The sequence below is a fragment of the Camelus bactrianus genome, chromosome 16 (assembly GCF_048773025.1).
Source record: "Camelus bactrianus isolate YW-2024 breed Bactrian camel chromosome 16, ASM4877302v1, whole genome shotgun sequence".
Lineage (NCBI taxonomy): Eukaryota > Metazoa > Chordata > Mammalia > Artiodactyla > Camelidae > Camelus > Camelus bactrianus.
In genome coordinates this window covers 42,709,540-42,737,492 of record NC_133554.1, presented here as the reverse complement: position 1 = coordinate 42,737,492, position 27,953 = coordinate 42,709,540, and the positions used below count along the sequence as shown (strand labels likewise).

The 27,953-nt window shown below is 46.0% G+C and overlaps 2 protein-coding genes across 3 annotated transcripts in view; one reads left to right on the top strand and one right to left on the bottom strand.

Moving 5' to 3' along the window:
- The first annotated feature begins 1,134 nt into the window (after positions 1-1,134).
- Positions 1,135-18,679, top strand: HIGD1B (HIG1 hypoxia inducible domain family member 1B). Of its 2 annotated transcripts, XM_074343297.1 has the most exons (5): positions 1,135-1,269; positions 2,102-2,252; positions 2,855-2,989; positions 11,041-11,249; positions 16,156-18,679. In XM_074343297.1, exons 2-5 carry the CDS (start codon positions 2,153-2,155, stop codon positions 16,174-16,176), a joined length of 465 nt encoding a protein of 154 aa, XP_074199398.1. In that variant the 5' UTR covers positions 1,135-1,269; positions 2,102-2,152; the 3' UTR covers positions 16,177-18,679. The 2 variants fall into 2 exon arrangements, with proteins under 2 accessions (XP_074199398.1, XP_010957813.2); XM_010959511.3 differs by lacking the exons at positions 11,041-11,249; positions 16,156-18,679 and adding an exon at positions 3,656-3,799.
- Positions 4,282-27,953, bottom strand: part of EFTUD2 (elongation factor Tu GTP binding domain containing 2) — a 34,579-nt gene continuing 10,907 nt past the window's right edge. The window contains exons 5-28 of the mRNA XM_010959509.3: positions 26,645-26,720; positions 26,081-26,146; positions 25,275-25,310; positions 23,965-24,055; positions 22,984-23,066; positions 20,649-20,815; positions 19,275-19,399; positions 16,033-16,096; positions 15,577-15,667; positions 13,996-14,131; positions 12,702-12,829; positions 11,755-11,948; positions 10,562-10,673; positions 10,013-10,153; positions 9,269-9,370; positions 8,223-8,305; positions 7,596-7,682; positions 7,253-7,379; positions 6,961-7,048; positions 6,225-6,343; positions 5,997-6,091; positions 5,365-5,518; positions 5,089-5,196; positions 4,282-4,753 (exon numbers count right to left, since the gene is read on the bottom strand). Of these exons, the coding sequence (XP_010957811.1) occupies positions 4,658-4,753; positions 5,089-5,196; positions 5,365-5,518; positions 5,997-6,091; positions 6,225-6,343; positions 6,961-7,048; positions 7,253-7,379; positions 7,596-7,682; positions 8,223-8,305; positions 9,269-9,370; positions 10,013-10,153; positions 10,562-10,673; positions 11,755-11,948; positions 12,702-12,829; positions 13,996-14,131; positions 15,577-15,667; positions 16,033-16,096; positions 19,275-19,399; positions 20,649-20,815; positions 22,984-23,066; positions 23,965-24,055; positions 25,275-25,310; positions 26,081-26,146; positions 26,645-26,720 (2,569 nt within the window). The 3' untranslated portion in view covers positions 4,282-4,657. The remainder of the gene's footprint in view (positions 4,754-5,088; positions 5,197-5,364; positions 5,519-5,996; positions 6,092-6,224; positions 6,344-6,960; positions 7,049-7,252; positions 7,380-7,595; positions 7,683-8,222; positions 8,306-9,268; positions 9,371-10,012; positions 10,154-10,561; positions 10,674-11,754; positions 11,949-12,701; positions 12,830-13,995; positions 14,132-15,576; positions 15,668-16,032; positions 16,097-19,274; positions 19,400-20,648; positions 20,816-22,983; positions 23,067-23,964; positions 24,056-25,274; positions 25,311-26,080; positions 26,147-26,644; positions 26,721-27,953) is intronic.

The following is a 27,953-nucleotide window of genomic DNA, read 5'->3' as shown; positions in this document are numbered from 1 at the left end:
TGGAGTTGATCCTGACTCTTGCCCTGTCTCATCCAGGCATTTCCCTCCCTTGACTCTTGGCCTAGACCATCTGTCGGACCAGGAGAGGCAGCATAGGAGAGTGTGTGAATGACTGGGAGGAGAGTTCCCATGGACGCTGGGGATATGCAGAGGCCCTGGGGAGCTGCTGTGACCCTGGGTCTCTCCCTAGAGCACAGAGTGCTGGGGAGAGAAAAGAGAGACAACAGCTGCTGGACAAATTTCCAGTGCAAAAAGCCCCTTTAGGGTAGACACATGGGCTGAGAGTTATCTAGGGAAGGAACAAAGGCCTGGGATGGAGTGGGGCTCGCCATAGTGCATCCTGATCTTTCTTCATTTCTTAGCAAGAAGGCACATTCTTTTCCTTCTCCTAATCAAGGGTGCCACGATTGATGAGCATTCCTAAATTCCAGTATCAACCTGGAGAGGGTTTCAGCTTGGCCAGCCCCCTGGGAAGCAGGCTAGAAGTACAAACTTTGGAGCCAGCAGGACCTAAGTTCAGATTAGGACACTGCCATTTACTAGCTGTGCACCAGGGGATAATTCAGAGTCTCTCAGAAGCTCAGTTCCTGGTCTATGAACAAGCTGCTACTTACTGCGTAGAACAGCTGACAGGTCTGAATTGCAAATACCTAAACTAGAAAATGTGCTAATGCTGATCACTGTCATCTCTGTAACCAGAATGAGCATCATCACCCCGCAGGCAGTATGAAGAGCTCCGGAGATATAAGGAAGTCCCACTTGTTTCAAACTCCTGGACAAACCTCCTTGGGGGGATCAAGACCAAGACCAGAAAGCCTGCCTCTCACAATTAAGGCATTTTATTTATATCCTACATTGTTCTTAAGAGTATTTGAGGCAGTATCGCATGGGGGAGAAACGACTCTCGACCCACTATTGCCTCTGTATCCCCATCTCAATTCTCCACATTGAGTCTGTCTCTGATCCAGCCATTTATGTTCACAGGAATTAAAAGACTGAATCGAGGTAAGGGCTCCCCTCCATCTGGTCTTTCGTTACTTTCCAGGGCTTGGAGTTCCAGCTTGGAACTCAGCAGATGGGGGGTTAAGACTGATGCCCTGTCCTATCTCCTCCCCTCTCCATTTCTGACTTCAAAGTCTCCATAAAGCCCGTCACTGCTTCCCTGACCCCATAGTGGCAGCTCCATCATCAGCTCTTGGCTGGTTCAAAACAGCAGACACTGAGCCCTGGCCCGGCTGCGCGCACTCCGCTTTCTAGCCACCTCCTAGGGTAAGCACTGGCATGCTGAGGACCCGTGGGGCCAACAGTCCTTGCTCCTTCAGGAGAAAGGAAGGGCAACTAGGAAGAGAAGTGGCCTCAAGCAGGGAATTTGTGGTTAGAAGGCACCTGGCAGGCAGAACCCCTGGTCTAAGGACTAGAACTCTGGGACCCCATCTAGTTTGTGATCAGCAGATATTTACAGGGGTTAGCAAATAGAGTAACAGGGGTGCCCAGCCCAGGGATGAGGCAGGGGTTGGCAACTGTAAAGAATCTAGCAAGAGATGGACCTGGAGATGGGGGAGCAGCTCAGGGACCAGAATTTGTTGCGTTGGTATTAATGTCCATAATGTATGTTAAATTATACACATATCGACGTCTAATCTCTGGCTCTAGTGACTTGGTAACCAGTGCTGTGATACTGTCTGGGATGGCTCTGACTGCCCGGGGTCAGATCCTGCTCTGCAGCTCCCTCAGGAACAACCATCACAGACTCAAGGCCAGTGGGGGACCCAAGGCTCAAGGCTTGTTCCTCCCACCCTCCTCTGGAGTTTTCCAGCTGCTTTTCTTGGCCCAAGGATCACACCGATAGGGACACAGATGGAAGAGGGGAAGCAGAGAAGACAGTGAAGTCAGAATGAGCTGGGGGAAGTAGCAGATGTTAGGAAGAAGAGATAGAGAAATGGCACTAGTGGTCCAGCCATCCGAGACAGGATACCTGGGGCATCTTTTCAAGTAGCAGCTGTGTTGGGCATGGTAAGAGAGGGTCTTAGCAGGCAATTTCCTCCTTCCCACCCCAGGCTGAGGAGAACTGGAGTTCTTATTGTGGAATGCCTCCTTCTAGGACTGGGCTGAAGCCTAGGAGCCCCAGCTGCTAACATCTGGGGGCAGAATCATGTCTGCAAACAAAGGCTGGTGGGCACCACCTGAAGGCGAGGACAGCGTGTCTGAGAAATTCCTGAGGAAGACCAGGGAATCTCCGCTGGTGCCTATAGGTGAGTGGGAAAGGAAGGAATGGGGGCTGAGAAGAGGGCCATCTCTCAGAGAGAACATATCTCCTATCCTTTCAAAGAATAAAGCACAGAACTCAAGTGGTCCTACCTGGTGAATAATCAACAGCTAGGAGTGAACCAACAGCAAAGGTGCCAAGGGACAAAGGGACACATCCTGACAATGAAATGAGTCTGAATGGATGGAGGTGGCAGCATTCAAGTGTATGTGATACCAACACTAGTGTCAGGATGAGCAGGAGCAGTCTGGGAGGGGAGAACAGACGTGGGAGCCGGCAATGGTTGAAGGGCCGGAGCAGAGCTAAGGGGAGTGGGAGTGTCATGACGACGGGCTATTGTACGTGGAGGACGGGAGTCACTGGAGGTAGGCAGCCACTTTGTAAATGCTATTAAGAAGAAACAATTCAATATTCTGATGATAGCCCTCACCCACCCCACTGCCCCTGCACCGCCCCCGCCCCCCACCCCAAAGCAGCAGCAAGAAGGCAACTGTTTATCCAGATGTTTAGCCCGTCTAGTGAGGTGTCTCACCAGGAATGTTGTGCTTGGTGACTAAGGACCAAGGGTCACGTTCTCTGCCCACACAGGCTTAGGAGGCTGCCTGATGGTGGCAGCATATAGGATTTACCGGCTGAAGGCTCGTGGTTCCACCAAGATGTCCATACACCTGATTCACACCCGAGTGGTGGCACAGGCCTGTGCTGTGGGTGCAATCATGCTGGGTGAGTAGCTGGCAGGGTCATGGGAAAATGAAGGCGAAACTGATTAGGCAGAATCTGGCTGTGAGTCAGTTAAAGGACCATGAGTTCGGTCCCTATTCCCTATACTAGGCGCCACATCTGCCCTTTGGTAAAGCCCCCACATAGAGACATTTCCAGGGTTCCCTGTTTAATCTCCTGTGTCCCAGGGGATGGTGTATAGTTTGTTTTGTGAGTTTTTCTAGAGGTAAGAACCACACAGCAGAATGTATGCCGATTTTCTCTTCCTCTCTGGAGCAAAAGGCAGTTACTTACTAGCTGTGTGACAGAGGACAAATCCCTTCCTCTGAGACTCAGCTTCCCCATGTGCGACATGACGATACCCACCCCTGCCTGCCTACCTCGCAGACTGCTGTGAGCTTCCTCAGACAGACAATATACGTTAAAGTGCTTTGTGAACTGGCAAATGGGTTGTTTCCTCAGGCTGTGTAGCCAGGTGTTTGTAGCAGATGTTGAGACGCAGGATGGAAAGATGAGCAGGGAAGCTGGACACTCAAGGGAACGACCAGCATCGGACCCCCGGGACTTTGGGACTCCGCAGCTGTTCCTCCTCTCTGGGACACCTGGGAGAGCCAGAGGATGGGTGGAGGGTTCCGTGTCATGGGACATTTTTCCTTTTCCTTCACACAGGGGCTGTGTACACAATGTACAGAGACTGTATCAAAAGAACAGCGCAGGATGCCGGGGAGAAGTAGGATTCCTACACGGCCTGGGGCAGTCAGAACCTCTTTAACCGATCCCTGGTATGAGCCTAATAAAGTAGTTTTGAGGCAAGTTGACAGTCTCTTCTTTACATGGGGGAGAGCACAGTAAGAAGCTGATAGTGGTTGGTGGGAGGACTTAGAGCAAAGGGCTGGAAATCAAAGAGTTCTGGCCCCCAATTCCAGGGCAAGGAGAATCTTCAGGGGCAGAGGAGGGGGTGTAGTAGACCTCTGATCCCAGAGACCCAACAACTCCCAAATCCCCTCAGGTCCCACCCAGAAGCAGCATGGTAGAGAGAACAAGATGCCTGGAGTGTGAGGGATGGGCAGTAAAGAGGCCACAATGCTCATGGGAACACTGAATTTAAGAGGCAGGCGTTCCTCCCCCCATAGGCCGCTTCCCTGGGGACCCAGGCAGGAAGAGGGCTGCAGCTGGGAGCAGAGACAGTGAGGCCTCTTGGGAGACCACATATATCCAAAACCCAAGTGCCAGGACTAGACTGTGCTAGAGGAAAGGGGGCTGAGGAGCAGGGATGAAAGGAACAGAGCGAGGCAGAAGTCAGAATGTTCTGTTCACTTATAAACCATGTGTAAGGTCAAACTTGTAAAAAAAAAAATTCCATGTAAATTCTGAGGACAGGGCCCCTTGGGGTTCAGCACTTCCATACCCTTCTCCTTTCCTGAGCCCAAGCATCTCTCTGTTCTCTGGGAATGGAGCCAGGCAGAGGCCACAGGAGGAAGCTGGAGGCCAAATGCTCGTCCTGGGGAAGGACTCTGGGCTGGAGGCTTGGAGGTTCTTGGGTTGTTCAGGATGGCCACAGCAGCGCCCAGATACTCTCTGACAACATGGAGTCCAAGTCATACCAGGTCCCAGCTTCAAGTCCAGGACGCAGCCCACTGCAGGGAGCAGGAGCTGCCAGGACCCTGGCACTCACATGGGGTAATTGAGCACAACATCCTGCTTGGCAAGCTCCAGTAACATAGGATCATCGAAGAACTTGCTGATGCTCACATCTTCACTCAGGCCCTGCAGAGAGCGGGGGCAAATGCAAGCATGAGCCCCTTGTGGAGGCAGACTGATCTGTACTTGAGTTGGGGGCTGGTGCGGGGCTGAGTGTCAGCTGAGCTATTTCAGGAGCCCTGCCTTTTGTGTATCGTCACAGGGCAGGAGAAGGCACTCCCTTCCCAGTCAGACTGAGCCCAGGTTTGGTTGCCTGAAGCCTGTCCAGATCGCATCTTCTATGTTGTGAACTTCTCTCAGTCTTTGGGAGAAGGGACCAAAAGCAAGGAATGAAGAGAGACCCAATTCCTGCCGAGACCCCTGGGGGTAGAGGGATGGCCATGGGCCTGAGGGACATTTACCTTCCTACGTCGGGTTTTAATCATGAATTCCCGGGCCAGGTGAGGAGCTGGCTGTGGCTCCAAGGGGCGGATGACAATGCTCTTGTCCAGAGGATCACCAGGTACAATCTGAAAGGCAAAGTGGTTTTGGATGGTCCAGGCCGACCTCCCAGAGCATTCAGGCCTAGAAGCAGGACTCTTCTAATCCCACTTGGGACTTAGAAGGGGAGCCGGTCAGAGCAGACTGGCCCTGTAGGGGTGGAAGGCCACGCTAGCCAGCCTGCACCATTTTCTTACCTGCCAATGATGGAAGACAGACAAGGAAAATGCCTGACCCTGGGTGTGAGTCCGCAGATCAGTCTCAAAGCCAAAAGAGTCAATGGCTGGGATGAAAGCTTTGATGGTGTAGAGAGGGGAGCCTGGAATGGGTGCATCCTGAGTCACATGTCCCCTGAGACAGAAAAACAAAAAGGCTGTAGTCCTACAGAGGCCAAAAGCAAAGAAGCAATGCATTCCCAAATGTTTATCATCAAAGAAAGAATAACCACAAGCATGCTCCAGAGGGCAGAGAAGGCCTGGGGCTCTCAGCCTAATTCTCTGTGGAAGTCAAAGGGGCAGCGACCTCTGGGTAACAGTGGGACATTGATTCTAAAGGACAGGGTCCTTTAGACATTCCCACCCTTGACACACTGCTGTACTTGCCCCAGGAGCTCTCTGAGGAGGGGGCCCAAGAAGGAATCTCAAGTTTTAATTTGCATTAATTCTGGGGATTGCCTCATTCTTTTCCCACTTCCTTCTACAAACTGGCTCACTAGGTTTCAGGAACGGAGTGGCTGGGGGAGGCCAACGCCGCTTTCCCCACAGCAGTAAGTTACTTCTTGCTCCGCTCCTGCTCGCCGCGCTCTCCCTAACACACCGGGGCTGCTCACCTGCGCCTGGCCAGGACAGTGTAGACAGCAGAGACACAATCTGCAGGGGCCTGGACCTCTACAAAGTAGTAGGGCTCCATCAGACGAGGCGTGGCCTGCAACAGAACAAGAAGGGTTCCTTAGCTTGGGGAAGGCTGAGGACCGAGCACTTGGAAAAAGGGAAGGCTGGGGGACAGTCATCTCAAGGCCCCACTTAATGCCAATGGCAGGACAGCCCCACTCACTTACCATGAGGAAGGCAGAATAGACAACTCTCCTGGCTGTGGGGATGATTTGGCCCCCACCCCGGTGCAGGGGCTCCTGGGCAACCACAGCATCCAGGATCTTAAACTTGACATTTCGAATCACTGAAAAGGAGAAGGGGGAATTGACTGAGGAGTGGATATGCTAGTCAAGGGCGCACGGGCAGAGCAGCAAGGAGCCTCCTGCAGCACTGTAGCTGTCCTATGGCCATGAAAAGTGGTACAGAATCACCCTGCAGACGTGCATCCTAATAGCGTAGGTGGAGATCAGAAGGTAAGCGTACATTCTCAGTGTTGGCTTCAGGTCATGCTCAGACTTCATAAAGTATCCCTAGAAGTGCGTATGTTTCCCTTGCAGATATTTAATTACTTTTGGATGTAGAGTAAGTCCTAGAAATTGCACATTTGTCCCTACTAAGTCCAATCCTGGTCTATAAACCACTCCAATCCCATTCTCCTCTTGACATCCTTCCTCAAACACACTCTAGGAATGAGGAGCAAATGTCAATCTAGAAATGATTTCCATTTCTAGGATGTAACAAGCAGCAGCATGAGGACAGGGAAGGACGAGAGAGGAAGCTGGCCCAGGACATGGGTTGGCCCTGTGTGCCCCAAGCTGCTTCTGCTGGCAGGTCCCAAAGATGAGCCCACCCCACTTCATACCCCCAGATGCAAGGACACCAGAGGACTGGGGCGAGAAGACAGAGGCACTGTGGACTTACGCTCATCACAAAGGGGCCCCTCCCTGGTTCCCCACTGGAAACCTTGAACGATGCTGTCCTTCACTGAGCCGAGAAGAGCCTTGTCCACCTGCACAAAACATGAGGGCCCCTTAGCAGTGACCCTGGCTATAGCCAAAGAGTTTATAAGGAGAAGAAGGTAGGTAGACCAGTAAGAAGATACTCTTCTTTACCAGAAGATACAAAATACTTTCAGGAGAAGAAGAGCACTTTGTAATTTCTTCCACTCAAGAGCTAAGAGACCACCACATGGCTCCCATCAGTTCTGCTGTACCTCAGAGGGCAGGGTATCATCCACCAGGATGTTGGGGCCAGTGGCATCAGGGCCAAAAGCCCAGATGGAACGGGCAGCCAGCAGATCCCAGTCATACTTGGTCTGAAAGAACTCTCCCAGTTTCTTCCTGGGGGAAGGACGAGAAAATGGCAGTGTCAGACAGTTCTGTGATTACTGGCTCCATGAATTCTGCCTTTCCATACGACAGTCACCTCGGACACCCACACTGCGCCCAGGACAAGAGAGGGAGACACAATTTCCTCCCAGAGGATTAGAGAGACCCAGCAGGTAAGCTGTGGAGCAACGTCAGCCTTTAATCCTGGAATCAGAGCCATGTTCTCACCTGTTCCATGTGATTTGGACCACCTCGTTCTCTATGTCCTCGGCGAGGCCCTTCTCCAGAGGCTCAGCAATCATGGTGATCTTGTTCCTAGTTAGAAAGGACATGGGTAATGAGGAGAGTCAGGAGGACTAGCAAGCGAAACATTCCTAAGGAAAGGGTGAAAAAGGGAAGAGCTAAGGCAGGGACATCAGTAAAAGCCACAGGGGCAGAGAAGAGGAAAAAGATCTCATCTTCTGCCTTGTTTCAATTGAATCTACTACTCCTTAAAAAAGTAAGGTTTGGTAAAAAAGCAATTTTTTAAGAAGCTTTAAACCAGTGTTAATGTATTAAACACAGTGAACAGGAGAGTTGCCGCTAGGGAAAATTTTAAGATGGTCATGTTATACAGAGAGGAGAACGGGCAATTACAAAACTCACCCTGGGAGTAACTAAGACAAAGAATTCCATAGCATCGTGTCCAAAGGCTTAAGGGATGAAAGGGCTGGGGCAAAGCTCAAGTATCCTAAGCACCCACATCCCAAGACTCAGAGGTCTCTATTTCCACAGCTCTTGTGACTGGGATAGAGTTGGGGGGAGGGGAAAGTGCCCCTGTGAGTCCCAGGGTCACTATAACCCCCCACTGCTTACTTCTTATTGGGCGTTTCAGCAAAGCACTTGAGGGAGGATGTTTCTACCACTGTCTCACAGAATGTGACAACGGGATCAGCCACCTGAGAAACAAAATAAACTGTCAGGCAAGGTCTAACAGCTGGAAGGACAACCTTCTGCCAAAGGGAATCCCAAGGTTCCCCTGACACCACCCCTGTGAGAACTCCTGTCTTAATCGGCTCAGTCAGCATTAGTGACAAGGACGGTAACAGGCTCAGGCCAAAGTCCAGACCGTCACTAGGAAGCCTGGAGGACCTAGCGTAGTGCACAATTTACGTTCCTGAGCCAAGAGCAAGTGGAGGATCAAATTAGAGCCTATATCATAGTCCCTCAAGGTTATCTTTCAACACCTGTACAGCCGTCCCACCACCATCCACTGAACCATGGTAGGTCTGCCCGCTGTCTCTAGAGACTGACTGGTGAGCCCCTGTTCCATTCTCAACCATGATGTCCAGAAGCCCCTATGTGGCCTGCTACTGGGAAGTGCACTGTCTTCTACAGCACCAGTCCTGGACACACCAGAAGAGTCTCAGAGAGGGACTGGAGGGCACTCATTCTCACCACCATAGGGCCTTGGAGAAAACGTGTGTATCAACTCGGAGACTGAGGCTGTGCAACGGGCAGTTTAATTAAGAAGCTAAATCACGACCTACCAATGAATCCAGAAGAGCCAGTCCCCACTCTCTCCTAGAAACCATTCACTCTGAGCCCCAATCACCACAGATGGGTTAAATGCAACTACTTTCTTAATAAAAGACTAAGAAAACTCCGGCTTGGGAGCCTTGACTTTGAACGCACGACAATGAGAATAACCCCCACCAAAGAGGGCAGATCAGATCTCAAATACTTCCCCACAGAGGGAGCAACAGATCATGCTCTTCCCACACAGATCTTCTCCCCAATGCACCCCTCTCCCCTTGGGCCTCGCTGAGGAATCAAGGGTTTGGTTACTTGTACAATCCGTCTAGTGTCAAGAGCCAAGCTCCTGGTCAAGGAGGTGCCAAAGAAAGGAGCAGCTGCTCTACCTTGATGTCTATCTCTGAGTACATCTTCCGCAAGTCGTGCATCACACAGTCCAGGTAGAGTTCCCCAGTACCCAAAATCACGTGCTCGCCAGATTCTTCCACCTGAAACACAACAATCCTAGTGGTCACAGCTTGGACTATCTTGTGCCACTAACAGAAGACAGAAACAGAATCAAGGCTAGAACCCAAAGGGAGGTGCGTGAACCCACTATCAGAAGAGCCACTGCTCAACGTTGGTTCCAGGCTCTTCAGGAAGAATCACTGGGGAGCAGTGAAGTACGAGTCAGTCCTCAAGATACCTGGACCACTCAGCACAGTACTAGTGGGCGTGAGGTCACAGAGTTAATTCTCATCTTAGCCACTTAGAGAAAATCCTGTTCTCTCTGTAGACATAAGCTGACTCTTTAGCCCCAGCCAAATCCTCAGAGAGGTATGCTGGCAATCTCAGAGTGATTCACTTTTTTCCTCTACGTTTCCTGGAAAATCAATCCAAAGTGTACTTTCCATGAAACATCTCCCTCCTGCCTAAAGACACTTGTGGAAGATGTATAGGGGCGCGCGCGTGCACACACACACAGGGGTCTCATCCTGCCTTCAAGTGACAGTAATAGACACGGATTAGCTTCTATGTAGGCTGCCAGAATCAGCAGATCAGAGCTGCCTGATGGACAAGAAGCTGCAGGCAGCATGGACCCCTCTGCTGGGGCACGAGGGTCTCGGCAGTTGCTGCAGCCTCAGGCATACCTTGGTGGTGAGGGATGGGTAGCTCTTGTTGACCTTGCGCAGGCCGTCCAGCATCTTGGGCAGCTCTGAGGGGTTGACTGGCTCCACGGCAATCTTGATAACAGATGTGGTGTTGAACTTCAAGGGCCGGAAAATCTGAGCCTGAGACCCAAAATGCAGAGGAGTGAGGACACCTGGACTGAGCAGGCACAGAAGGTGTAGGGGTCAGAGAGAAGCTAGGACCTGTTGGGGAGGAGACCACCCCCTCAACCTGGAGCCAAGGAGCTGCCTGGAGACAACCTGAGAGGCCATTTATTCCCGTGTATTTTAGTAGAATAAAGAGAGGAGGGAAAGGAGTTCCTCCTAGTTCCTAGCATCTGAGCCAAGAACAGGGTGAATCCAACAGGGTCAGATCTAGAAGGCTGAGCCTATGCTGAGGCCTGGAACCAGGAAGCAACAGTGACTCCGGGTTCACCCCCTGCGAGTTCTCCTGCTTGTTGCTCTCGTGTGCTGTGGTTCCCTGTGACCCTCTAGCTGAAACCAATCCAGTTGCCTCTTCAGAAACTCTACCTCCTCATTGCCTCGGGGTTCAGTTATAGTCGCTGTCTTCACAATTGGTTGGTCAACACCTTCGATCAGAACCCAGTTGCCAGCAGGAACACGGTTCACCTCAATGTGGTACCTGGAGCAAAATCCAAGAAGCAGCAATGGAACTGGGCAAAGTATTTATTCCATAAAAATTTACTGAGCACTTGCTCTGTGCTGGGAAATGAGCCTGGAGCAGGGTGAGCAAAACAGATACACTCTAGCAGGGGAGAGATGCAATAAACAATCAATCATACAGCTACACATATGTGTGGTTACAAACTGATGTGTGCCATATAAAAAATGCAAGGTATTATATGAAGACAAAACAGGCAAATCTAATTCCACTTGGATGTTGGTGGTAAGCAAGTCACTGCCCAAGGGGTAGAATGTAAGGAGATGCCAAAAGCACCACAGAAGACACTGTAACTCTCCCAGCTCTTTAATTTTCTTCTGCCTTCTAGGGAACAGGGTGAATCTGGAGGCACGAAAAGGGGCCATCAGTAAGATGGAGCAGCCATCCCAGAAACAGGGCTGCTTCAGTTCTGCTTTCGAGCTAAGATGCCCAACTCATGAACTGACAAGCAGCCCAGAGGCCCAAGCTAAGTTTGATTCTGCAGACCAAGATGCTACAAGGGATCCAGAAAAGTCTTCTATCCTGGTCAAAGAACAGGTTTGGAAACAATCTCTTTTGGGAAGAAACAAAAAGGTTATGACTTAAGAAACACAGAAGCGGTGGCGGGGGAAGGATATAGCTTAATGGTAGAGCACGTGCCTAGCATGTATGAGGTCATGGGTTCAATTCCCAGTCCCTCCATTAATAAATCAGTACAAAAATAAACCTAATTATCCCACCCTCCAAAAAAAGGGAACACAGAAGAGGAAGAGAGAATTAAGATGAGTAAACACAGAAATCCTGCTACAAAAATTCACACAAGCCATCCAAAACACAAAGGCAAGGCTCTTGGCATTATCCCAACAAGAACTGCCCTTTGACCCTACAACCTTAAACAGTAAGGATTAGAAGTCAATAGATCTGCTGAGGGAGGGTCACCCTACCCACACTGTAGGGAGACAGGCAGCTACAGTGTTTCCAAGGAGGACCACCCTTCCAGCTCTTTGGGGCAGTTCCAGTGTGGAGGCCCAGGTGTACCCTGAGAGGCTCTGCTTGGCAGTACCTGGCCACAGAGATCCAAAGGCGGCCCACGGTGCATATCTGGGAGTCTTCCTCATCCTCCAGGGTGTAGTTCTCCCCCAGCACCTTCACAGGCTGCCCAGCATGGATGGTGCCACTTAGCACTCTGCCAAAGGCATGAAACTGAACTCCATCATCTGTGCTGTACATCTTGGTCGTGTGGCACATCAGGGGACCCTGGAGGTGGGGACAGAGTGCAGCCTTAACCACACATGTTCTCGGGGAAGCACCACTGTCTCCACCTCCCCTGTCAGTAAGGACATGAGCTGCAAGAAGAGGCAGTCCAGACCCCGAAGACATAGTGATCTTCTGGGAAAATGCGAACCAAGGCCTACTCCCTACTTAGTTAACAGATGTCGCAGGCATAGCAAAAAAAAACCTCTTCCTTCCTGGGGGGTTTGGGGGAGTGAGGGCACTGGGGAAGAGAAGCAGGTTTAGGATGGCAGACTGGCACTGTTAACTTGCAAGATTACAAGACTAACTTGCCCCAAATCTCTTCCAAAGAAATAACTTACAATTCTCAATTGGCTCCATGTTTATGCCAAGAAACTAGACTGTCTAAGGAATGACTGGGAAAGAATTTTTAAAAGCCAGGATTGCCAAGATTAGCTACCGTTTGTTGAATCTTTACTAATCTGTTAGGCACCAAGCTAAACACAACCATGACACTTTTTTAATCTTACTTACTTCCCATAACGAACACATACAAATTATTATCATCACTTTATAGACCAAGACCCTTAGACTCGGAAAGCCTGAATAGTGTTCCCAAGATCACACCACCAGTAGTGGAAACATCAGCCTTTGAATTCAGGTCTGACTATACTCCTGGGGAGAGCCATGCATAGATGGGATAGAAGGCACTAATAAACAGTATCCCCACACAAGAGGGGAAAAAAATCAGAGAACTAGGGGAACACATTCTCTTACATCAGGGTCACAGTCGCTCATGGCCTCGCCGAGGTCGGAGTCCACACCACCGGTGTAGGTGTGCTCAATCTTGGGCTTGGCGCCCACCTTTGGAGAGGGGATGTGCTGCACACACATGTCCACAAAGCCTGTGGAGGGAGAAGAGACAGCCATCACATACACTCTCACAGGGGAATTGGGCAGGGCATTCTGATCCACTCATGATGCTTAGAAAGCTAACAGTGAGGGGACAAATTTTCAACTCTAAAAGCTATGGCCCTATGATTCTAGGGGGAAGTGATACCCTGCTTCCTGGGTGTATGCTTCTAAAAGACTTGGAGTCACACTGAGGCCACAGAAAATCAAGAAGCAGGTCTCAATGGTTCCTTGGAACTCAGCTGACAAAAACCTTAAAGTATCTATATCAGTCTGTAACCTTTTATTGAATATAAGCACTTACTGAGCACTTACACAAAACTAAGTAAGTACCTCTTCTCTTCTTTCTAGATCTACTTAGAACAGTCCTCGAATTGACTCTTCCCCTTTGTTTCTGTTTAATAAGTATCCTGTTTTTCTAACAGCCAATAAGCCATACAAGAGGGAACCTTCATTAGCACCTTGGGGTGCCTAGTCTGTCTGCTTTCAGTTGGATCTCCTATGTCAGACTGATGACTGGCCTAGAATGAATTACTAAAATTATACACTTCGGGGATTCAGATACCTAATTCCTACCAGACTCAGAATCAAGACACTGCTGAGAGGGCCTTAGCCTTCATCTTTTTCACCTCCCTTATTTTAAAGATAAGAAATTAGTCACAGAAGGACTGAGTGGCTGGCCTAGGATCACCCCAGGGAAGGGCCAGGGCTACAGCAGGATCAAGACTCAGGTCTTTTCTCAACCAGTAGGGGCTCGTCCTACTATGTACCTGCCTTGTGCATAACGAAAATGCAAGAAAGAGGAGCTCAGGGAAAGAGGAATTTGAGTCTGTAATTCACCTTTCAAGTCCCAGCCTGGTGTTTTCCCCACTATTTCACAATACCCATGAGTCCCCTTTCCTGAGAGCCCTCTGGCAAAAATACCAGAACCTCAGAATTGGCTTCCCCATTCCCTTTACTTGCACATTCCTCCTGGTGGGGAAATTTAATTGCTTTTTTCCCCCCAAGACAGAGTTCTCAGTACCATCCACTAACTAAAGCAGCAAGGAGAAAACCCAGATGTCCTATATAACTAATTTGTCGTTTATTTATAAGAGCCTCAGCTCTCTAAACACCACTGTAGGGTAAGGAAAAGTATGGGCCACGAGCTCTTTATTACCTGTAAACTCGCCAAAGAACTTTTTGCAGACCAGCCTGAGCAGGGGGCGGATGTTCAGCTTCAGTTCCTCCTTGGTCAGGTGGATGCCTAGCTCGTCCAGGGTCCTTGGGAGGCTGGTGTCTACATCACCCACAACCTGTGACAGTGCCAGATACCATGTCAGCTCTAGTGACAGCCCAGTGTGGTGGCAGAGGACAAGGAAGGGCCAAAGGGCAATTTGAAGGGTCCCTGCACCAGGTTCTTTTCTACAGCGTGAGCTCTTGACAAGGATATCAATTTGGTTTCAGGGAAATCTTTGGTGCCTATGCTTCAAACCAACCTTGCAAGTAGCAGGCTTGGTTAAGTGCCCACGCCAATCAATAAACCTGGCCCTCTCAGATGGACTGCTGTTCAGTGCTGCCTCCTCGTGTCTGAAAAGCAGCATCTCATCCCATTCAGGAAATCTCTTACCCTTCCTTCTCTATTTAGAGATCTCTTAGATTTAGAGGATCATTGCACTGGAAGGAACCAAAAATGCCACCAAGCAGTCCATTTGCTGTCAGGACAGGGCCAAGCTAAATCATCCCCAGCAGACTCAAGGTCTCTACTGAGACAGATTCTATAAATTTCTTTTATTAATCCATTCTGGTCTGACACAAGATAAGAAGTATTTTCCAGTGGCAATAAATTTTAATCATGTTACTTTGTCTTTTGGTATGTTTTACTATTTTGGCAGTTGGCACGGCCACACACATTTTGTGCATGTATATATGTTCACTGTGCATAGTGGTTATTAAACACCTGCATAAACACATAACACAGTATAACTGTCTTGGGAGAAAAATCTGCATGAAAATTCCGGGACCATATCATTACCCTTTTAGCTCTGCCTTTTAGGTAGCACAAATTCACACAAATGCAACTTTATATTCTTTTCTTTGGAACATCCCACATGTTTAACTACATCTTTACCACTGTCTGATGCGTTTTTTTTCAATCTGACAAATATTACATACATACATACCCAGAATAGTTTAATAGCTTGATTAAAATCAAGCTCATACAGCCATTCTTTTAATGGCAGCAAAATACTTCATTTTATGGGATGCACCATAATTCATTTAATCAGATTCTTACTGATGAACATTTAACCTATTTCCAGTTTTTTCCCCTTTTCTTGCTGTTATAAACAATACTATGACAAACATATATATGTCTTAAATGTACTTACATATATAAAAATAAAAACTGGAGAATTTTCATGTGAAACAATTATATCTGTAAGTTAAATCCCCATAACCGAAACTATTATTTCTCAAGTATCACATTCTTTTGAATACTCAACATCTTTGTAGAAAATTTCTCCAGGCTGTGCCTTTCTTTTCCCTGTGCCTTTCTTTTCCTATCTTTCCCCTTCACTCTGATCTCAACAGCACGTAGACGACTGTAGTGTTCTAGATCCAGAAGACTGGTGACCAACCTTCCTCATACTCAGTAATACAAAACTGAGCAGGTTCAGGCATAGGGGGCAATCTGAGTTCGTTAGCTTTTCCGCCCTGTGCTTGAAGGGCAGACCTGAGCCAGGTGGCCTGACACACTCACCTGAGCCAGGATCTTATAAAGGGGCTCCAAGATAAACTCCACAAAGCTCCTCTGGGAGCTGCTGGTTGGGGCCTTTTTTGTGAACTTTCGCCTAAAGAGATAAAGAGTTCTTGGTGATTCAGGAGGGAGAAGGCAGTAACACTAACCCCAAGGGTGTATTTCTTAAGTTTCGAATCTGAGTAAAGCCGAGGGAAAGGAATGATCATAAAATTTTCAAAGAGAGATTCCTGAGAGGGCAGAGGTTATGACTCTCATGCATGTATCAGCTGAGCTGTGGGGACCTCAAGGGATACAGCCTCTCGCCCAGTTAGAGCTCATGAAGCCAGCTCACTGAGAAGAGGAGAGACGGTAGTTCACGTCTAATAAAAAATCAGGTTTTAATCTCAGGAACTTTGTCCTCACTTACTGGGAAAATGGATCACTCCTTTAGGGGGTCACTTCCCACACTCTACTTACGTCTTGGGGTTGAAGTAGATGTCACCCCAGAGTCTTTTAGCAAATTCCTGGTAGTTAATATCACCTATAAGAAAAGCCATGCAATTATAATCTATCGACCAAGTGTTCAAAATTCTGTTTCAGGGTGCCACAAGTGGTTTCTGAGGAATTCCAGCACTTTCCTTTCCAAAGTCCAGACATTTCCCTCTACCCAGGAAGGCAGACAAGGATTCTGAGGCACAAAGGACAGGACTGGCAGAAAGCTGACAAGGAGCTAGAGCCAAAATGAGCACCTAGCAACTCCATCTCCATCCAGCAAGCATACGACTGAGCTATGGACAAAGATACAGTTTACATTCTTTCCTTTGATGGAGCAAGCTCATCTGCCTATATGCTGTCCTCTGTCTGCACTTAAACCCTGTCCCTTCTGGCAGTGGAGCTTAATAGATCCCTCACTCTTTCCTGATCCACAGAAGTTCTACTCTGCTGCCAGTGTGGGCAACCTCCCAGCTGCAGCACCACGCTGAGGCTCTGACTAGCCCTAAACCCCTAAAAGACAGACAACCAGCCTTCTGGAGAGAAAACACCAAAGCCAACCTTTGCGTCATCTCTCACCAATCAATATTTTTAGCTTGACTACCACTGCTAATTCTCATCAGACTAAACCAAGCAATTGTGGCTTTTAAAATTCAAGATCTTCTGAGTCAAGAGCTCCTGTAACATTCAGCCAGATCCCTGACATCACCAACTATCACGTGGACACTTCTACCCAGACGCTTTTATGCCTATCTCTCACTCGCGCAGGCACATAGGAAATTCATCACCTTTTCCCTTCAGCCACAGGCCCTCAGAATTTTCTATCTCTTTCAGTGTGGCTACCACTGACACATCAACCAAGCTCAAAATCTTTCTTCCCTACTTTAATTACCAAATTCTTCCCTTCTTTCCCACATAATTAGTTACTGAAGCACTGCCTCCTCTGTGACCACCGTGTCTGTCACACACCTCTATTACTGCACCTAGCACATGTTGTATTATAATCACTGGGCTGGGCTGCTTGAGCACTCCCAGGAACTAGACCTAGCGCATGACAGAAGGTTAATACATACTTATTCAAAGAACGAGTGACCACCTCCCCAACTCACCTCCCCCTTTTCAGTCTCACAGGTAACATTAAGCCAATATTCAAAATCTTGTATCTGAACATTGGCTAAAATGTCTAAGTAAGTCTAACTGACTACAGGATAAAGTCTAAATTCCTTAACCTCACATTCCAAACCATTCTCCATGTGTTCCCAATCCAGCCTGCCAGTACGTTTACTTGAACTCTTCTCCCTGGTCAAAGAGTCCACTGTTACTGAAGAGGCCAAGGGCCAACACCACCCGCCTCCGTGCCTCCTCTCCCAGCCCAGTGAGTTTGGAACTCCTCGCTCCCTACTCTCCACTGTCCGAGCCCCATCTTCTTTATGCAGCCTTCCCTAGGTTTGTGAAGCTAAATCCCCCTCTGCATTCCCCCAGCTCTACCTGCCTTCAGCAGCCCCCTGGCACTCAGCCCACACCACCTGACACCGCCACTCATCACTGAGGGATTCTGCCTACCTACTGGACCAAATTCCTAGAGTCAGAGATTATTCATCATGCCTTGCATTCCTAGTAAGAGGATATGGACTCAATTTTGGCAGGATGATGTGATGAAAAAGGACCAACGTGGATTCTAGTCTAAAACTCATCAATAACTTCTGTCCCTAAGCATAGCTTTCCCATGTGTAAAACAATGGGGAAGGACTCAATGATCTCTGATATTCCTTCTACGGCTGACTTTGAGGAAGTCGACACATGGCTTGTCAGAATGATGTTGGGCCCACAGCTTCTTCATAAACTTACAGTGGGTTCAAAAGATGAATAATATTTTCTCCTGAGGCTCAGGGCCATTTTCAGTGGGAAACTGAATCATCAATCCATTATAATTACAGAAACAATCTTGGGTTTTGCTTCATATGCTGATATAAAGAATACTCAGAAACATAACCTGGAACCCTGTTCATGTGACTTTCATTACTGTCCATCTATCCATTTATAAACAAAAGAGCCTTCTGCAAACAATCAAAATACACGTCTAATGATGAGAAAGTAGTTAAGTTATACTATATCTATATGGTAGACCAATGGGCAGTTACATAAATTCGTTTTTATAAATAAATTTTAATAAAATAGGCAAATTCTTGTGATCTAATGCTAAGTGATTATTTATCTTATGCTATTACATAATATATGTATATACATATGTATAATATGATCTCATTTATGTAAAACACTAAACAGAGAAAGAAAACGATACCAAAATATTTACAGTGGGTATGGTAATCAGGTTATGGGCAAATTTTGTTTTCTGGACTAGCTTTTACTGTATTTTCCACTTTCCTAAATAAGGATGCAGTAAATATACACATTAAAAAAAAAAAAGACCAAATTTTAATTGGTCCAGTTTTTCACCAGAGCGAACATTTCCACAATGAGAGTGAGGCAGGACCGTGGACTGGCACGAACAGAAATACTGGAGCTCCAGTGCCTACCAACTGCAAGACCTCTCACCAAGCCTGTCTCCTCAGCTCCAAAAACAGGAGCTATAATGACCCCGGTGAGGAAGCGCAGTATCTGACACACATGACACACGCGACATCCAGGACAAGGCTCCTACTGGAATTTGAGGGAATTGGGGAGGCACAGAGGTGGAGAGTGGGGGAACCTCTTTAGAGTTGGGAAGTTGGTCCCAGGGCTCTGGTGCTGAGGTTTCAGAGGTCTGTAAAGTTGTTCTGCTGGGCGTCCCAGTGGACTGCGAATATAATGTAAGTGTTCAGGTGGGCCTACAAAATTTCTACATGCCCAGATACGGCTGGAAGGACAGCCAGAAGCACTGCTGGGAAGGGAGATTCCATCTTTGAAGAAGAGGCCTGAATGGCTTTGTGGGCATGGATACTTCATTTTTGACAAAATCTGTCTTACTCCAAGAGAGATTCTTATTCCTAATATGAGCTCCCTCTTTACCCATTTCTTCCCAGTCACCTTTATCCTTCTATTGTTTAAACCACTTGGCCTGAGGAAAGAGCCTAAGGGCCAGAGTCCCAGATGTGACAATAACAGTTGATAAAAATGCTGCCTCAGGCAGGAGACTCTGGCATGAAGACAATTTCTAAACCATTCAGCAGGAGAGGCACATGTGACTCTGGGGAAGCTAGCGAGACCGACTGCCAGCCAGAGCTTACCAAAGGTGTCAGCATAGATCTTGGCAAAGGAGCCCAGCGTGAAGCAGATGCTGTACTGGGAGCTGGAGAAGCAGACGTTGCCCAGGAGTGGGGAAAGGATCAGGTTCTCGTCAGTGGAATACATGCTGAAACAGAGACAGTTGTGAGTGCGGAGCCCGGCTGGGCAATAACACTGCCACCACACCAAGGGTGAAGACAGGGACTCAGTATCACAGCCTCTCTCTAGCCCTCACCCTCAGAAGGGGCTTGCATAATACACTCAGCTTTGCCAACAGCCTGGTCCAAAAAGTGACACGATGGAGCTGTTCCCTAACTCCCAGCAACAAGATGATTTCCCAGAGCTGGAAACATTCTGCACAATCTTGGAGAAGTTAACTGCACTAGACAGACAAGGGGAAACTTGGAGGACAGAGACAAAGACCTTGCAACACAGGAAATGAATCTAATGTGATAAGATAGGAGTACCTTTTTGAGAAATCTCAACTTCACAAATACAGACAGACATAAACACAAATGTGAGTAAATGAATGAATGAAAGCAAAAAAAAAAAGGTAACTTTGCTCCCCCACTCTCACTGCCCTACTTGTTCGGCTTTATTTTACAAATTCATGTTAAAATGTTCAGTCTTAAAAGCCATGCAGAAGCCACAGCCGCCCAAGTTCACCAGTATTTATAAGAAAGCCGCTGTACACAGGGATCAAATCCATAACCCTAGCCTTCCTGACACCCTATTTTATGGAATTGCTGAAGTTAGAAATACAAGTATTGGCTTATAAAGAGCAGCTCCCTGCCTCACTCCCAAGTTACGTTCCCCGAGGCAACTGCTTTCAACTCTTTTAAAGCTGCTTCTAGAACATTTACCTCCATATTTCTAAATACGTTTATGTTGCTATTTCTTGTTTAGTGGTTGAGATGTGACTTCTTGACTTCTTATTTTGACAGATCAAGATTTAGCCCTCTCCCACCTCCATGCCCCTCTTTAAGAGAAGTTTATCATTATCTCATTAGGCAAATATTATTACTATTCCCTTTTCATAGAAGCAGAAACTGAGGCTCTACAAGCTTAAGTAATTTGCCCAACTTTACAAGGCTGGTATGGGTGAAGATGTGACTGACTCTAGAGCTTAAGGTGTTGACCACAATGCTAATTTGAAGATGTGCGGGGAGCTGCACATCTGACTGAGGAACAGAGCTGATGAGGCCAAGGCTGGGAAGTCAATCCCTGCAGAGCCACGGAATACGCCTCAAGCCGCATCCAACAAGCTCATGAACATATGCCAAGAAATCAGGGTTGCCCCCAGAGGTGCTCCAGGTTAAGATTTATAAAAACCAGAGTGCCTGAGGACAGGAAATCTACTCCCAGGGTCCCTCTACCTTATTAATCCGTTGACCTCATCTACAATGTGACGCAGCTTGTAATAAGCATCAGTGGGAGGCAGCTTCAGCTCCAGGATCAGTCGGTCAATCTTGTTGATGCACACGGTGACTGCCAGCCTCTCTTGCACGGCATGCTTGATCAGCCGCTCTGTGTTCAGCATCACCTGAGGGACACAAGACTCAGAAGGTGGTGACAGGAGCAAAGAGGGCAGAAAAGTCTGAAGCAGAGCCAAAGAAGGTACTATTTTAAAGTATGAAGTATGAGGAAAAGAGGACCTGGTGAAACAGACTATTGGGTGGAAGTAGAGGGTCTCTTCCCAACGGCAGTTTCAGGAACTTTAAGAGGTCACCTTGTAGGACTGAGAAATGAATAAACACCTTGATGATGTTGGGAGCCAGCGCTAGAGAAGGAACAGAGGAAGGCTTAGGAAGAAATAATGGTGCTGACATGGAATTGTAGGTATTAGGATAAACTAATGGTTTTTCCTTTTTTTTTTTTTTACTGTGTTAATGATTTTTGGTGTATACACATAGAAATAATTACAGATATACATGGGTGTATGTTATCTGTGCTCAGTGATAAGTCCTAGAAGCAACGTACCCCAGTAGCAATGAACGTACAGTGACACTTGTTTCTAAGTATAAGTCCTCACTATAAGGAGCCATAGCTCCTTGGAGAAATGGTTGATTCCAGGGTTGGCACAAGAAAAGTACATGACGAGTCTAGAACATCTTTCTGTGCTTAGAAGAAAGAACTACTCAAAAAAAGATGGGGCATGCCAAAAGGATACAGGGACCAGCCTGAAGGAGTTCTCACTGACCAAATTTGGAATAACTAGAGTATCAAGAGATATAAAGACAGTACTGGATTATAACCCACTGAGTAAAATAAATATCCCTGTAATGATACTGGTAATAAATAAGCAAAAGGAGCTCTTCCTTACAACAGAAGTCCAACCAGTAAATACAGAAGGAATAATAAGAGTTAAAAAATCACCATTTGCAACTATTATATAAATAAGCTAACAATGATCAATGGATGATAAAACTGGTAGTTTGGTATGGAATAGCATGTATGTAGAGGCTCAAGGTGTCTCCCTACAAATTATTTACTACAAAGGGGAAAAAAGTAACTTGACACTAGAGAAGCCTGTCAGACCCACCAAGTGATCATCACCAATAATGGGACAGGTGACATCAAGGACCTCCTGATGGGATGGATTAATAAGAACATAATTATACTTCTGCAATATTCCTGCCCAAAATAACCTGAACCTAATCATGAGGAAACATCAGACAAACCCTAAATTAAAGATAGTCTTTAAAATACATGGCTTATGGCGGGCTTGTAGCTCAGTGGTAGAGTGCATGCCTGGCATGCACAAAGTCCCAGGTTCAATCCCCAGTACCTCCATTAAAAATAAATTTAAAAACCCCTAATTACCCCCCCAAATACATGGCTTATATTCTTCAAAAACACCGATGTCATAAAAGATCAAAAAAGGTAAAAGAACAGTTCCAGTTAAAAAAGACTGAAGAGACATGAAAATTAAAGCTAGGCATCATCCCGGGTTAAGGAAAAAAATTCTATAAAGGACATTATTGAGACAATTAGTGAGACTAAGGTCTGGAGAAAAAGATCTGTACCAAACATTGTAGCAGTGTTTAATTCCACGATTCTGCTGAGTGTACTGTGGCTATAAGTGAATGTCTTTTCTCTTAGGATATACGTTCTGAAATATTTTCTTTTCAAATGGTTTATGGGGAAAACACACACGTGTGAGTGTATATGTACATGTACAGAGAGAGAATTACAAAGCAACCGAGGATGAGCTCTTTGTACTACTGTAACTTTTCAATAACTTTGAAATCATTCCAAAATGAAGTCAATTTTTAAAAAGGAAACTCTAGCTCCCTCTGCTGGCTATCTCACCAACAACATGAACGAGGTTAGCCAAATTACCCAATCTTTCTATTTAGAAATATAAAAGATACCCTGAGGCTTTTAACTCCAATCTCTCTCAAGGTTAGACAAATTTATTAACATTTAAAATCTATTTATTTGACTAAATTTTCCTCCCTCCCTCTTATTTACATTTGCCATTTTTGTGTTTCCCCAATGACAATGGGTTCTACCATTTTGAGCATCACTGGGCAGGGAGTGGGGACTCACTGAGAACTAATTTTGACCTTCATTTGCTGCCCTAATTTTAGAGCAAATGTGAGCCTTAATCACACAGACTCTCATGATCTCTACCTCACAGCGCATTCAGAGCTCTGGGAGTTGTGTGGGGCAAACGTAATACGGAGAAGAGAATAGAGGCAGACTCACGCCCTCAGCAGCATCGATGAAAAGGACCACTCCATCTGAGATGCGCAAGCCAGCTGTGACCTCATCAGAAAAATTCACGTGTCCTGAAAAGCAAATACCAAGTAAGCCATCACTTGTGAGGTGTTAGGATGAGGCAAAATTAAGTTGTATGTGGTCTGAAGGACACCACAAAGCATGTGAACCCACAAATATTCCCTTTCTCTTCTCTCCACAGCTCCCTAAAGTGTATAAAATTCCACATTAGAGTCACATCCTTGGACTATGCTTTTATACAGGAGGCTCCCAAACATAAAAAGAAGGAAGCGTTTTACCAAGGAGGGCATAAAGTATTCACACGCACACATTAGCTTAGTCTAATCAGCAGTGAGCAGAGTTCTGTGGGACAGAAGACAATTTGGAGGCAGGAAAAAGGGCATAGGAAGGCCTGGAGCATGGGAGCCAGTTCCTGGCAAGGTGCTGCTGGGGGGTGCAGGTGGGGGGTCAGGGGCTGAGAGATATGAAGGCATCTGGCACCTGATGGGGAAAAGAAGGCCTATCTGTCAAAACTCACATTTTCCTATTTATAACTCTGCCCTGAGCTGGTCCTTTCCAGCTATGGGTGTGCACCCCTACAGTCTCCTTCAAAAGACCGAGAGCGCCTGAGGCCAGGACCGTATCTGACTCACCTCTGTTACCCCAGTGTCTAGAATGAGACCTGACACAAGTTGAAATGAATGAATTTCCCGAAATTTAAATATTCTAGAGCAGAGTCAAGAAAGGAATGAAATAGAAGGCCTGGAGCACAGTGATTACTAATTAACTAGTTAGAAGCAAAAGAGACAGTTAAAAATGAAAATTATCTCAATGAAGGTGAAGGGAAGGTAAAAACAAAGACATAAGGCTTTGTTCTGTTCTGGATGTTCTGGATGTTCTGGAAAGAGCGGGAGCACAGGAAACAAATAAGACAAGGTTCTGATGGTAAAAGGTAAAGGAATGTCCTACCTGGAGTGTCCATGATATTGAAGAGGTAAGATTTTCCTTTGGTATCTGGCAAAACCACCGTCACAGGAGTACTTTTGATGCCAACGCCTCTCTGGAAGTCACACAGAGAGAGAGAATGATCAAGGCTTCTTTCTTTGCAAGAGGGGTTCACTCTGCTCTTGGGCTTTCCAGTTGCTAGTAAATTACCCTGATGTCTCCCCATGTAGGGGGTATGATTTTTATATAGGCCACTAACCTTGAAGAATGACCTTGAATACAAACTATCTTGGTGTTAATCAGCATTGGTGAGGGGTGAGTTGGTTCAAATACAAAAAAGTAAAAATAAGAGATAAATGACCAAGCAAAGCAGTATTAAACCTTAATAGAGAACCCAGGGTCCTAAAATCTTATCTTTCTCATACACTGTAAATAAAAACAATTAAGCATCATAAAAGTAAAAAAAAAGAAATCTGGGGCATCTTAGGGTTTTTTCAAGTATTATAATAGCTGTAACAGGAAATAAGTATTAAAAATTTCCCATCAAAAAAATAAACAAACAAATAGCAGGGAAGTGGGTATAGCTCAGTGACAGAGCGCATGCTTAGCATACACAAGTCCTGGGTTTAATCTCCAGTACCTCCGTTAAAAAAGAAGTGAATGAATAAATGGAAAAAAAAAAAAAACCAATAGCTTACATTTGTTGACTTTTTAACATATGCCAGCACTGTTCAAAGTTCCTTTGGCTAATCATACTTATATACTCATAGTCTATGTGGTCTTTTAAGAGAGACAGAAATAAAAGCGAGGGGGAAGGAAGAAGGGTGAGAGGGGAAGGATAAAGATCCAGATGGAAAGAAAAACCAACCAGTTGGAATGGGAAAGACAGAGATGTATGCTCACTTCTTTATACAGAAAAAGAAGCAGAAAGACACATGAACCCATTCCCAAAGAGAAGCTTCTCCCAGAAAGATCAACATACGGATGAAGTCATCCTATAGATTTTAAGGATGATGTCATTTGAGCTTCTGCATAAATTACAGCATAAACGTATATATCACTTCTTACTATTTATCCTATCAAGCTAAATTAAATCCAGTCAAGAATAGGAGGTTCCCCTCTTTTACCCTACAGTTTGCATACCCATTTCTCTTTCAAGTTATAGGTCATGGGATGACTGGGAGAAGCAGGGAGATATAGAAGTGAGGGGTGGGAATGAGAGAGGAGGGTGAGATATGGACCAGAATTTTATCATAAAGGCTCCCTTACATTCCCTACAAAACTACTACTGCAGGGCCTGGTGTGGACAGCTGGATTTCCAAAGGCACACTTACCTCTTGCTCTGTGAAGAGGATGTCAGTGTAGCACAGCTGGGAAAAAAAAAAAAAAGAACTGTTGTTACCACCTGAATTCAGACTCCTCTCCCACACAAAAACCATCAATCACTTTCCCTCACTACTCCCCAACTTGAGGGTTTCTGCCTCAAGAGGAGAATAGATGGAAGACAACAGAGTGTCCCTACAGAAATGCCAGACAATGAGACCAGATGCTCCTGGATGTGTTTAGGGGAGTGGGGGAAGTCACTAGAGGCCAGGTATAGCTGAAGAGCTAAATTATAACTAATGCACCAAATTCTTAACAGCAGTAAAGGGAGACACACCCAGCCTTCATGGAACCCCCTGCATGTCAAAACAAGTCAATCTGGTGGAGACTGAACATTTATTGCACTGAGACTTGTAGCCACACTTGGCCTCATTCACAGGCATTTAAATTTATCATGAAAACAACAAGGTCCAATTGTATCATATTTATAGAGTAGCTATTAATACTGTGACAGGAAAGAATAGGCTATAAAAGTCAGGATATATCAGAACAGAGGAGGGATCCCAAGTGAAGAACAGAGCATCCCAAAATACTGCAGGTTAACATTCTCTATGTTCCTAAGAAAGTTGAAATTATTTTTTATTATTATTATTATTAATATTAATATTAATAGAAATTACAACAATGAAGTAACACGTTGTAGACATCATTATTTATAATGAGAGTGGGAAGGTGGAAAGAAGGAGAGGGAAGGAGAGAGACATCCCTGTATATTTCAAATGGTTCATCCTAAAACCTCAAAAGAATTTCTACTTACATCTTGGTCATAGCGCTTTCGGATTTCCGGGTGAGTCTGCTCTATTAAACAATCTACAAAACATGTCTGAAAGGGAAGATAAGGTTAAATTCTGCCAGTGATGGAGGACAATCTATTCTACCCTTCCCCCAGTTCCCAATACACCACATAATTTAGGGATAAGGAAAGGAAGAGGAAAGCAGGGAGGATTATGGGACAGCAAAGAATGAACAATGAAGCCACAGGATTACTTTCAAATGAAAGATGAAATCTTTCTTGGACAAGCATCCCCCAGGAAATGAAAACTTATAAAATCAAAGTAAGGCTCAACTGCCGTCTTCTGTCCAGATGTAGACACAAGGCTCAGGCATGCAAGTGGTTAGCTTTCCATCCACTGCTCGGGAAAAGCTATAGAATTTCACAGCCCGGTTTCACAATAGGCACAGAGGCTCCCCGCACCCCGCTGGCCCTGGAGTCAGGAGGTCCAGTCTTATGGCCTAAGATCCTATCCTGTGACCCTGAGGGCTGAAAAAATGGGCAGGAACCAAGAGTAACCCTGTTCCAAGCAGCCAAAAGTTCTCTCACCTTGCCATGGTGGAGGTGGCCACAAAGGGTCACATTCCTGATGAGCTCTGAGTTATCCATCAGATCTGCCAAGAAACTGAAAGGAGAGGAAAAGAGAAAAGGGACTTTGGCAAAATTTTCAAATGAGGGAGTGGTACGTAGGTGTTTTAGGTATTTTCGGCCAGGAACAACTTTCAGACCAGCTGCAGAATGCTCAGAGGCAGACGTGAATTTCTACATCTACCCAGTTCTGGCTTTGGGAATGTGACACATTTATCCATGAGGTGGCACAATGTGAAATGTCACGGAGATTATAACAGGAAAATAATGAAATTTAAAAAAGCAAACAAGAAGATAAAAAAAGCCCAGTACCAGAGCACACATACACGAGTACTGTTCCATTCAAAACATTCAGGCTAGACGTTACACATTTATTCCACTGATGCCAAAGGGCATTTCAAATCACTTTGGGAGCTTCTCTTTTGAAACTGCCAACAGAGCTAGTTACAAAGGCTTTCAAGAAAACCCCATCTCATTAATGATGTAGAGCAGAAGTTCCACCTCTATCAAAACCAACACCACCTTTCTTGCTTATCAGCTGCATTACTTATGGCAAATAGCCTTCAGATAACTTTTGGCTCTTCAAAAAAATCAACCCCAGTTTTCAAAAATTGGAGATTTTTAAAAATCACCATTGAGAACAGAAAGGAATATGAAGCAAGTTCTGAAGACAACTGAAAGGGCATTTTTAAAAATGTATGAAGGATGGCAGGTGAGCTGACCATTTCAGAAGGGACCTCACTTTTTCAGACATATAAGATGTCAATATGTTTAAACAAAAAAGAAGTTTCATTATCTAAAAATGGGTCACAAGCACCTCAATATCTGAGGGTCTTATAAGTGCATTTCATCAATGAAAATATTTTCAAAAACAGTTTTCAGTATGAAGAGTCTAAATTAATCTACACATATCTACCTACTTGTGCCTCCTTTTCAAAATAAAAAGATGTTATGGTCCCCAAACACTTAGCAATCTTACTGAGTCAAAACAGGTTCTGGTAGCCCCAACACAATACCCAGTTCTGTCTCAAAGGCTGGCTTCCAACACCAAATTAAAGGCTTGGAAGAAGAAAAACCAGCTGAGATCTGGATGTGAGCCAAGAAGAAAGTTAAGCTTGAGCCTAAATATCCCAGCAGCCACATATAAATTGAAGGAAACTTTAGGCAAATGTAGGGAGAGATTTTGCTTTCATAATAATTCACCGGCTATTGCAACCACAAACCACCTCTTACCTCCATGAAAAAATAAACCCACACTATTTGTGCAGAT

Bases quoted from the DNA above. Each gene is read 5' to 3' on its own strand.
- HIGD1B (XM_074343297.1), top strand. From the start codon at position 2,153: ATGTCTGCAAACAAAGGCTGGTGGGCACCACCTGAAGGCGAGGACAGC. The intron at 2,253-2,854 runs GTGAGTGGGAAA...CTGCCCACACAG, and splicing joins ATCTCCGCTGGTGCCTATAG to GCTTAGGAGGCTGCCTGATG. The intron at 11,250-16,155 runs GTTTGGAAACAA...ATTCTGTTTCAG, and splicing joins CTATCCTGGTCAAAGAACAG to GGTGCCACAAGTGGTTTCTG.